At 44.8% G+C, this 12,233-nt stretch overlaps 1 protein-coding gene across 1 annotated transcript; it reads right to left on the reverse strand.

Annotated features, from left to right (window-relative positions):
* Positions 1-268: 268 nt before the first annotated feature.
* LOC101608248 (TBC1 domain family member 22B-like) lies at positions 269-1,555 on the reverse strand. Its single transcript, XM_045151697.1, has 2 exons — positions 1,542-1,555; positions 269-1,241 (listed from the first exon to the last, which is right to left on the reverse strand). Exons 1-2 carry the CDS (start codon positions 1,553-1,555, stop codon positions 641-643), a joined length of 615 nt encoding a protein of 204 aa, XP_045007632.1. The 3' UTR covers positions 269-640.
* Positions 1,556-12,233: the final 10,678 nt, after the last annotated feature.

Here is a 12,233-nt window from a genome sequence, read left to right on the forward strand (position 1 = left end):
CCCCCCCCCCCCCCCCCCCCCCCCCCCCCCCCCCCCCCCCGCTGGCTCAGACAGGGCAGGAAGAGAGGGGTTCGGCAGCTGGGGGCGGGGCGGGGATGGTGGGAGGGGGTAGGGGCAGGACTCTGAAAACATAAGGCATCTCTGACCCGAGATCAAATTAACTGAGCCACAGAAAGCTACGGTATCAGAAGCTAATACTCCCATGCCGTAGGCATGTAATAAATTGTGTTTTTCTGTTTTGTTTTGTTTTTTTTTTAAAGAAAAGAAAAAACCAACAGTTATCAGTAGGGTCCTGGAGGCCAGAGCCAGCCAGTGCATGTAGGGACAGTGAGCATTGAGACCCTGAGCCTCCCCTTCTTTTGTCCAGTGTCTTTTAAAGGGGCAGACAACCCTGTACCTCCTTTTATGTCCTTTCCCAGAGCTGGGCCCATCCACATGGCACGGAATACTGACAGTGGTCCAAGAGACAGATCCGGAGACGTGGAGTGGTGGATGTCCAAAGTTCAGACCTGGGCTGTGAGGGTGAGCTCTGTACAGCAGGAGTGCTTCTGGCTGGGGTCCACGGCTCGCACAGTGGCCACAGTGATCAGATTGCCATCAGGGATGGGGGCAGTCTGGCTCCCTGGGGGGTAGACAGCACCTATCGGCGGTAGTGGTTGGGGGCATTGGCAAACATGTTCTTGAGTCTGTATGCCTCGGCCAGCAGTAGCCCGATCTCTTCGTTGCCCCAATGTATTGTGGGCAGGTTCTGCAGCAGCATGAGGAGGCCCTGAAAACCTTCCTCGTCTAAGATCTCCTTCCTCCACTTGATCAGGAAGGCCGCACACACGTAGAGATGGAAGTGGGAGAACCCTTCAGGTTCAGACTGGTGCGTGTCCCACAGGCGGATGGTGCGGCGCAGGGGCAGCTCCCGCATGAGCAGGTTGTTCATCCAGCGGAAGGCGAACTGCAGGTACTCCACCTCGTACCTCCAGAAGTGATTATGGACCTGCTCATCGATCTGGCTCACGAGCTCTTCCAGTGCCTTGACCTTCTTCTGGATCCCGGGTTGGGCAAACGTGTAGTTACCCTGGATCCCATCTAGCAGCTTGCTCATGCACCAAAAGCTGTCGGCCTCAATGCTCCGCAGCATGTCCTGAGACAAGTTGGTCACGTCAAAGTTCTCCACATCCTCTTCCACGTATTCTGAGAGGAAGACGACAAAGAATGGAGTGACCAGGTCGTTGATCCCTTGGACATACCTATCTTAGGGTGAAAGGATGGAAAATGGCATTTCACACAAACAAGCCTAGGAAAGAAACGTTGCTGTTCTAGTATCTGATAGGATATACTTCAACAGACCATTAGTTGGAAGAGATAAGAAAGTCACTTTATACTGATTAAGGGAATAATACAACATGAGGACATTACAGTTCTTAACATGTATGCATCAAACATGGGTGCACACAATTTCATGAAACAAACGCTACTAGATGTAAAGTCACAGATAACAGCGCCAAGCCCAATAGTAGTGGTAAGTTCAATCAATACCCCGTTCTCACCAATCACAGGTCATTCTGGCAAAAATAAACAGAAGCATCTGGAGTAAATGACATCATAGAACAAGTGGACCTAACAGACGTGCTCAGAACACTTCATCCAAATGCTGTAGAATACACACTGCTTTGAGCAGCACAGGGAACGTTCTGTAAAATAGGCCGTGTTTTAGGACACAAAACAAATATTTTGTTGTTGTTTTTGTTTTTCAAGGTAGGGTCTCACAGTAGCCCAGGCTGACCTGGAATTCACTCAGTAGACTCAGGGTGGCCTTGAATTCGCTGCAGTCCTCCTACCTATGCCTCCCATGTGCTGGGATTAAAGGCGTGCACCACCACACCGGGGTCACAAAACAAATCTTAACAAATACAGGAAAATAATTCCTTGTACTCTATCTGATTACAACGGGATAAAACTACAAATCAACAGCAAGAAAGACTATAAAACAGAACTCATGGAAATTAAGTAATACACTACTGAATTATGGATGGGTCATTGAAATCAAGAGGAATGTGGAAGGTTGAAACCTTGGCCTAAGAGACACCTTGGAGTGCTATAAGTACAGCTTGATGGACTAGTCTGGTCAGAGTTGAAAGACCTGAATGCAATAAGAACTATGCACTGTGAGGTTTGGCTTATGAGAGTGAGAAAGAGCTTTGCTTGGACTGGGCTAGAAGCAGTTTGTGTGGGAGGCTTGCTGTTATGGCCATGTCTTGAGAATTTGTGCAAGGTTGCTTTGCATAGAAATGGACTGGTGTGAGTAGAGGGATATGGCACAGAAATGAAATCTTTGGGCTGAAACTTTTGCCTGTTCAGCTGAAATTATATGAGATTACAACATTTGAGATTGGGCCATCTGACCTGCACTGGGTCAACAAGAAAAATAAGAAAAATGTAGACTCTTTTGAAGAGGCCTGAATGTTCAAAGAGTGTCCTGTTCTTCAAAGTCTGCTTTATTCCCCCGGGGTTAACAAATTGGCACCCTACCTGGTATTATGGAGACTAAGAAATGCAGGAAAGAGGGTCATTGAGTTTGCAACAGGGTCTTGTGTTTTGGAAACGGCCATGGACAGTATGAAACAGGTTTGCTGGATGCCTGCCTGGAGACCCAGTGGAGAAGTGAGGATGAACTATGGGTTGCGGTGGAGACCCAGTAGAGATGCAGGGAACACGAAATGGCTGCCAAGCAGAGCTGCTGGCCCTGGTGAAGTTTTCCCAGGATTATGAGTAGCCTAACTGGAGGGGTAGAATTGGAACTCCAGAGACTTATTGTTGCTTAGAATTATCAGGCTTGGAGAATTGTCACTGGCTAGAGTTGTTGGTCTTGGAGCTACAGTGTTTGATGTTTGCCTTGTTTAAATCTTGTATTCATTGAATATTTCTTTGCTATCCCCAATGCCATCTTTTGCAGTGTGTTTATTCTATGTCTTATTCTGTAGGGTTTGGGGAGGATTTTTTTAAAATATATATATTGTGGCTCAGTTAAAAGATCTTGGAAGCCAGGCGAAGTGGCACACACCTTTAATCCTAGCACTTGGAAGGCAGAGGTAGGAGGATCACCAAGAGTTCAAGGCCAGTCTGAGACTACATAGTGAATTCCAGGTCAGCCTGAGCTAGAGTGAGACCCTGCCTTGAAAAACAACAGAAAAAAAAACAACAACCATGGGGACTTTTAAAGTTGGACTGAATGCATTGTATTTTACATCATGGTTGGTTATCAGTTTATGGCACCAGGGGCAGGATGTGGTGGTTTGATTCAAGTGTCCCCCATAAACTTAGGTGTTCTGAATGCTAGGTTCCCAGCTGATGGAGGTTTGGGATTTAGTGCCTCCTGGAGGGAGTGTATTGTTGGGGGTGGGCTTATGGGTGCTACAGCCAGTTTCCCTAAGCCAGTGTTTGGCACATTCTCCTGTTCCTGTTGTCCACCATATGTGAGTTAGGGGGTGATGTCCACTCTCTGCTCATGCCATTGTTTTCCCCTGCCATCGTGGAGCTTCCTCTCGAGTCTGTAAGCCAAAATTGACCTCTTTTTCCCACAAACTGCTCTTGGTTAAGTGATTTCTACCAGCAATGCGAACCTGACTGCAAGAGTGGGGTAGCTTCTAGTGTGATGTTGGTCAGGGAAACCCCTGATGGCCCCAAAACATTATAGGCTGTTACCAAGTCTTTTGGTTGTCCACCAGAACTAGATGGTAAGACCCTATTGGTGAAGATTTCACAAGCTGCGGGTACAGTCACTGAGAAAGGAGCTGGGCTAGAAACCTCCACCATGTTGACTACCTGTCACAATGCTGGAGAGAGCCATGCAGCCTGTTGGGGGAGAAAAGTCATCAAGGATCCTAACCAGCAATGGATCCTGCAGGCTTTAGGGCTGGCCAGCCAGGTTAAATGTACCTATGGGTATATCTGTTATGGGGGAAACAATTGCTCTGTGATTAGACTGGAGGCCTGTTCCACAGAAGGGAATTCATACCTACTGAAAAGCCTATGGTTGGAGGGGTTATGAGTCCTGAGGGGGAAACTATTACTGTTGCTTGGCTAAATGGATATATTATTCTCACCAGTTTGTCCTCTAATTACTCTCTCTCTCTCTCTCTCTCTCTCTCTCTCTCTCTCTCTGTGTGTGTGTGTGTGTGTGTTGTTTGTTTTTGTTTTCCAAGGTAGGGTCTCACTTTAGCCAAGGTTAACCTGGAATTCACTATGTAGTCTCAGAGTGGCCTCAGACTCATGATGAACCTCATATACCTCAGCCTCCCAAATGCTAGAGTTAAAAGCATGTGCCACCACACCCAGCATTATGCTCATATATTAATGCTACTCTCACTTTGGTTAGAGAAGCTTCTCTTTTCAGATGAGTGACTACTCCAGATACTTGGGCTGCAAGATCACTGAGAAACCCTGTTAGAGCTGAGCTGAAAACCTCCTCCATGTAGGCCAGCTGACAGAAAGCTAGAAAAAGCCATGCTGCACACAGTTCAATGGGAGAGAGAGAAATCTCTAGTGAAGATACCCAACAGTGGACACTGCAAGCCTTATATTTGGCCAGCTAGGCCAAATGAGTCAACAGGTGCAATAGTGGCATGTCTGTTATGGGGGAAACCAACTGCCCTCTAATTTGACTGGAGGCCTGCTCGATGGGAGGGAATACATCCCTGATATTGAAAACCTACAAGGGTAGTCATGAGCCCTAGGAGTGTAACGTCTGCTGCTGTCTGGCTAAAAGTATATACTATGTTCATCAAACTGTCCAGTAAGCATTTATCTTAATGTTTATACCCATATATTAATGTTACTCTCATTTTTGGCTACAGAACCTTCGCTTTTCAGATGGCAGTGACCTTGGGATGACTTAGGATGCACCATGGTACTGAGAAGTGACAGAGGAGCACTCAGCACAGAAATATCTCAATCACACCTTCCAAGGCTCAGGGTCCATTGCGGAAGAGGTGGCAGAAAGATTGTAAGAGCCAAAGGAAGGGTAGGACTCCTTACAATGTGCTCCCTCCAGACACAAAATGGCGTGGATATCCATAACCTCACAGTGCCTGGCACTACCTACACAAGACCATCATAATAGGAAAGAAAGATGACCACATCAAAATAAAAGAGAGGGCTGGAGAGATGGCTTAGTGGTTAAGCGCTTGCCTGTGAAGCCTAAGGACCCCGGTTCGAGGCTCGGTTCCCCAGGTCCCACGTTAGCCAGATGCACAAGGGGGCACACGCGTCTGGAGTTCGTTTGCAGAGGCTGGAAGCCCTGGCGCGCCCATTCTCTCTCTCTCCCTCTATCTGTCTTTCTCTCTGGGTCTGTCGCTCTCAAAATAAACAAATTAAAAAAAATAAAATAAAATAAAATAAAAGAGAGACTGATTAAGAGGGGGAGGATATATGATGGAGAGTGGAGTTTCAAAGGGGAAAGTGGGGGAGGAAGGGAATTACCATGGGATATTGTTTATAATTATAGAAGTTGTCAATAAAAAATTATTGTAAAAATGAGCAAAGGGGCTGGAAAGATGGCTTAGCAGTTAAGGCGCTTGCCTACAAAGCCAAAGGACTTTGGTTTGATCCCCCAGAACCCACGTAAGCCAAATGCACAAGGGAGCACATGTTCATTTACAGGGCCGGAGACTCTGGCATGCCCATTCTCTCTCTCTCTCTCTCTAATAAATAACTAAAAATAAAATAAAATAAATAAAAAATAAACAAAAAGAGATTTACCATATGACACAGCTAGACTACTCCTGGGCATATATCCTAAGGACTCTTCTCACTACCTTAGAGAGACTTGCACATCCATGTTTATTGCCACTCTATTCACAATAGCTAGGAAATGGAGCCAGCCTAGATGACCCTCGACTGATGAGTGGATAATGAAGATGGAGTTCTATTCAGTTGTCAAGAAAAATGAAATTATGAAATTTCCTGGGAAGTGGATGGATCTGGAAAGGATTATACTAAGTGAGGTAACTCAGGCCCAGAAAGCCAAATGTTGCATGTTGTCTCTCATATGTGGATCCTAGCTACAAATGTTTAGACTTGTGTGTGAGCGGTAGCAGAGGCCAGTAAGCTGGAAAAAGGCTATTAAGGGAGGAGAAGGAAGGACTTTAGGGGATGGTATTGTATGTATATAAGTAGAAGAACAGATTACAGGGAGTGGAATAGCCTAAATGAGGCCAGGGAAATAGATTGAGTCAGAGAAGGGTAGGGGGAGGGTCATTCAAAATTCAAGATATTCTCAATATGACATATGAGAGCCTACTTTTTTGGATAATGCCACATCCCAAAATTATAGATTGCTACTAGAAAATTTTCAGTGCCAGGGATGGGATACCTTCCAGTGAGTTGTTGACCAGGGAGGTCCCTGATGCCCCCAAAACATTACAGGCCATTGACAAGGCCCTTGGTTTCCCACCAGGAATAGGTGGTAAGACCCTATTGCTGAAGACTCCATATACTTGGGCTGCAAGGCCACTGAGAAATCCTGCTGGAACTGAGCTGATAACCTTCTCCATGTAGAACAGCTGACAGAAAGCTGAAAGAAACCATTCTGCATGCAGTTCAATGGGAGAAAGAGAAATCACCAGTGAAGAATCTCAACAGTGGACACTGCAAGCCTTATATTTAGCCAGTCAGGCCAAATGAGCCAACAGGTGCAATAGTGGCACGTCTGTCATGGTGGAAACCAATTGCTCTCTAATTGGACTAGAGGCCTGCTCCATGGGAGGGAATACATTCCTGACACTGAAAACTTAAAACAGGGGTAGTCATGAGCCCTAGGGGTATAACATCTGCTGGTGTCTGGCTAAATGTATATACTATGCTTATCAAACTGCCCAGTAAACATTTCTCTTTTTTTTTCCAAAATTTTTAAAAACTTTTTTATTATTATTATTTTTTCATTTTTATTTTTTTTTTTTAATTTTTATTAGCATTTTCCATGATTATAAAAAAATATCCCATGGTAATTCCCTCTCTCCCCCACCCACACTTTCCCCTTTGAAATTCCATTTTCCATTTTATTACCTCCCCATCTCAATTATTATATTTACATATATACAATATCAACCTCTTAAGTACCCTCCTCCCTTCCTTCTCTTCCCTTTATGTCTCCTTTTTAACTTACTGGCCTCTGCTTTTTTTTTTTCCAAATTTTTATTAACAACTTCCGTGATTATAAAAAATATCCCATGGTAATACCCTCCCTTCCCCCACTTTCCCCTTTGAAACTCCATTCTCCATCATATCCCCTCCTCTTCTCAATCAGTCTCTCTTTTATTTTGATGTCATGATCATTTCCTCCTCTTATGATGGTCTTGTATAGGTAGTGTCAGGCAGTATAAGTTCATGGATATCCAGGCCATTTGGGGTCTGGGGGAGCATGTTGTAAGAAGTCCTACCCTTCCTTTGGCTCTTACATTCTTTCTACCACCTCTTCTGCATTAGCCCCTGAGCATTGGAAGGTGTGATAGAGATATTGCAGTGCTGAGCACTCCTGTCACTTCTTTCCAGCACCATGATACCTTCTGAGTTGCCCCAAGGTCACTACCATCTGAAAATTGAAGATTCTCTACCAAAAGTGAGAGTAGCATCAATATAAGGGTATGAACATTAAGCCGGGCGTGGTGGTGCACGCCTTTAATCCCAGCACTCGGTAGGCAGAGGTAGGAGGATCGCCGTGAGTTCAAGGCCACCCTGAGACTACAGAGTTTATTCCAGGTCAGCCTGGACCACAGTGAGACCCTACCTCGAAAAACCAAAAAAAAAAAAAAAAAAAAAAAAAAAACACAAACCATTAAGAGAAGTGCTTACTAGGCAGTTTGATAAGCATAGTATATACATTTAGCCAGACAGCAACAGACGTTACACCCCTAGGGCTCATGACTACCCCCTGTTGTAGGTTTTCAGTATCAGGGATGTATCCTTCCCATGAAGTGGGCCTCTAGTCCAATTAGAGGGCAGTTGGTTTCCACCATAACAGACATGCCACTATTGCACCCGTTGGCTCATTTGACCTGGCTGGCCAAATATAAGCTTGCAGTGTCCACTGTTGAGTATCTTCACTGGTGATTTCTCTTTCACCCATTGAACTGCATGCAGAATAGTTTCTTCTAGATTTCTGTCAGCATAAGCATTTTTCTTAATGTTCATACCCTTATATTAATGCTACTCTCACTTTTGATAGAGAATCTTCTCTTTTCAGATGACAGTGACCTTGGGACGACTCAGAAGGTATCATGGTGCTGGAAAGAAGTGACCAGTATGCTCAGTACTGCAATATCTCTATCACACCTTCCAAGGCTCAGGGTCTAATGCAGAAGAGGTGGTGGAAGGAATGTAAGAGCCAAAGGAAGGGTAGGACTCCTTATAACATGCTCCCTCCAGACATAAAATGGTCTGGATATCCATGACCTCACAGTGCCTGACACTACCTACACAAGACCATCATAAGAAGAGGAAATGATCATGACATCAAAATAAAAGAGAGACTGATTGAGATGGGAAGGAGATATGATGGAGAATGGAATTTCAAAGGGGAAAGTTGGGGGAGGAAGGGTATTACCATGGAATATTTTTTATAATCATGGAAGATGTTAATACAAATTGAGACAAAAAAAAAATACGAGCCAGGCATGGTGGTGCACGCTTTTTTCCCCCGTGGTAGGGTCTCACTCTAGCCCAAGCTGACCTGGAATTTGCTCTGTATTCTCAGGGTGGCCTCAAACTCATGGTGATCCTCCTACCTCTGCCTCCCGAGTGCTGGAATTAAAGGCATGTGCCACCACGCCTGGCTATAGTGCACGCTTTTAATCCCAGCACTTGGGAGGCAGAGGTAGGAGGATTGCTATGAGTTCGAGGCCACCCTGAGACTACATAGTGAATTCCAGGTCAACCTGGGCTGCAGCAAGACCCTGTCTTGGGGAAAAAAATAAATAGGAGATTTAGCAACCAGCTGTTTTCCCCAGCCTCTGTGTGTGGAGAGGAGTCCTTTCTGAAAAGAACTCCACCCTTAAGCTTGGAGTCATTGAAGGACAGACCCAAACTCCTGTCTCCCTGGTAACATCGGAAAGGTAAACAGTAATTGCTTTTCCATAGGATTTAAAATACATTATGAAAGGAAGGAGGGTGGATGTATCAGGGCTTTTGTTGAGGGAAAGCTAATTTGAATTTTTACCTCTCACCCTGTGTGGGGAAAGGACTTTCTAAGAAACCTAAAACATAAGATATGGTCCCCTCCCTTAAAAATTAACCCAAAGGAATCTGGAAAGAGACCACCTCGCACCCGCTCACATATTGAGTTGGGGGACTATTTCTCTCTTAATCAGATAATGCCCTTAAACCTGCAGAAGCCCCTCCCGCCATGCAGTTGTTCATAGGTTCTCCCTGCTGGATCTGTGTTTCTAAGCTCTAACTCAAAAAGCATAACTTCTCTCTTTGTCTCTTTTTTTTTTTGTTTTGTTTTGTTTTCTCTTGTTGTTGTTGTTTTTCAAGGTAGGGTCTCAGGCTGACCTGGAATTCACTATGGAGTCTCAGGGTGGCCTCAAACTCACGGCGATCCTCCTACCTCTGCCTCCCAGCGCTGGGATTAAAGGTGTGCGCCACCACGCCTGGCTTTTGTCTCTCTCTCTCTCTCTCTCTCTCTCTCTCTCTTTTCATTTGGCCTGGGTTTATTTTTTTTTTTTTCAGTTTTTAAAACTTTTTTATTAATGACCCATAAATATAAACAATATAACATGATAATACCCTACCAACACCTTCCCTTTTCCCTCTCCCAAATCCACCCCATCCACTGTGTCCCTTCTTTCCAACTAGTTGGTTGTCTTTTTCAAGTAGGGTCTCACTCTAGCCCAGACTGACCTGGAATTCACTATGTAGTCTCAAGGTGGCCTTGAACTCACAGTGATCCTCCTACCTCTGACTTGCAAGTGCTTGGATTAAAAATGTGTGCTACCATCCCTGACCATTTTTATAAAACGTTCTTAAATATTTATTTTGTTTATTAGAGAGAGAGAGAGAAAGAACGGGCACACTAGGGCCTCCAGCCACTGCAAATGTACTCTCACCTTGTGCATCTGGCTTACATGGTCCTGTGGAGTCAAACCTGGGTCCTTTGGCTATCTCTCCAGCATTCTTTTTTTGTTTTTATAATGTCTTATTTATTTATTTATATGAGAGAGAGAGAATGGGTGCACCATGGTCTCTACTGCAAACGAACTCCAGGCTCATGCACCACCTTGTGCATCTGGCTTATGTGGGTACTGGGGAATCGAATCAGTTTCTTTTGGCTTTGCTGGCAAGTGTCTTAATGGCTAAGCCAGCTTGAACTCTATTTTTATTTTATTTTTTTTTATATAAAGCAGAGAGAGAAGAGAGACAAAGAGAATGGCCATGCAAACAAACTACAAATTGATGCACCACCTTGTGCATCTGGCTTTAGGTAGGTACTGGGGAATCGAACGTGGGTCCTTTGACTTTGACTTTGCATGCAAGCACCTTAACCACTAAGCTATCTCTTCAGTTCCTTTCCCATTTTGGGGTGGGGTAGGGTCTTGCTTGAGCCCAGGCTGACCTGGAATTCACTATGTAGTCTCAGAGTGACCTCAGATTCACTTCATCCTCCTACCTCTGCCTCCCAAGTGGTGGGATTGAAGGCATGTGCACCACTATGCCTGGCTCCTTGCTTTCTCCTTGAATGCTGCCTAAATTCGTAAGCATGCTTGCCATGACATTTTAGGGCTTCCCTGCGTTTTTCCTGTACAAATCTCCCGTGCCTTACACCTTGTCATCTGCGTTCCCAGTTTTTCCTGGTCACAAGACAAATAATTCGATAGTATGAACATTTGCCACAAGGCCACATGTGGATCAAGCAAGGCATTTAGTGTAGTTCCTGGAACACAGTGAACTGGCAGTAAGCACTTCCTGTTTCACCCACAGCCCACACTTGGCTACCAGCTCCTGTCCCAGGCTTGCCATTTCCTTAGCTGAGTGTTCACGCTTCTTGGAACGTCCCTGAAGTTATCTACCTCCTTCCTTCTTTTCTCTTTCTTCCTTCCTTCTTTTCTCTTTCTTTCTTTCTTTCTTTCTTTCTTTCTTTCTTTCTTTCTTTCTTTCTTTCTTTCTTTCCTTTTTAACACTCTGTATGCTTTTATTTTTTTTTTTTAATTTTTATTTATTTATTTGAGAGTGACAGAGAGAGAAAGAGACGGATAGAGAGAGAGACAGAGAATGGGCGTGCCAGGGTCTCCAGCCACACTGCAAAGGAACTCCAGATGCGTGCGCCCCTTTGTGCATCTGGCTAACGTGGGTCCTGGGGAACCGAGCCTCGAACCGGAGTCCTTAGGCTTCACAGGCAAGCGCTTAACCGCTAAGCCATCTCTCCAGCCCTGTCTCAGCCTTTTGAGTGCTGGGATTATGGACATGTTCCTGCCTGGTAGGATATTTTAAATAAATGATTACAGGGCATGTGAATTAATAGTAACACTGGGGAAAGCAAGGAAAATCTACCTCTTTTATATATAACTAATATATATTTATTATTTTAATATATATTTATTCCAAGTTGGGAGAGAAAGAGAGAATGGGCATGCCAGGACTTCTAGCTGCTGCAAACGAACTCTAGATACATGTGCCACTTTGTGCATCTGGCTTAACATGGGTACTGGGGAATAGAGCCTAAGTCGTTAGGTTTTGCAGACAAGCGCTTTAACCGTTGAACCATCTCTCCAGCCCAAGGGAAACATATCTCGCCAGTGATTCCTCTAAGTTCAGCAAGTACAATAATGAATGAATGGATAGCTGCTTCCCTGGCAATTGACAGAAACCTGCCGTGTTACCAGTTGAGAGTGAACCCCTTGATGTGTCTGCTTCATGCTCCTAGGAACCCATTAGTGAACTCGTAAGAGACTTGGGAGTCCAATAAATAATTTCTGAGTTTGCTAGCACCTCTCGGAAAGACAAGAGAGCTGCATAGATTTCCTCCGGAGAGAAATGTGAGGTTTCATAGCAAAGGCCTCTGGCATGTTCTGTCTAGAAAAAGACCCCAGAGACCTCCCTGTGGTCTGCTGTATCTGCAGCTCTTGATTCATTTCAGGTTTATCTGACTGGCTGTGCTTCCCTCTACCTTGGACAGTCTGGGGTGAAGAGGCATGTCTAATCAAAGGTAGAGGCAAGGGGATCTGTAGTTCAAGGCTGTTCTCAGCTAC

The sequence above is a fragment of the Jaculus jaculus genome, chromosome 6 (genome assembly GCF_020740685.1).
Source record: "Jaculus jaculus isolate mJacJac1 chromosome 6, mJacJac1.mat.Y.cur, whole genome shotgun sequence".
NCBI lineage: Eukaryota > Metazoa > Chordata > Mammalia > Rodentia > Dipodidae > Jaculus > Jaculus jaculus.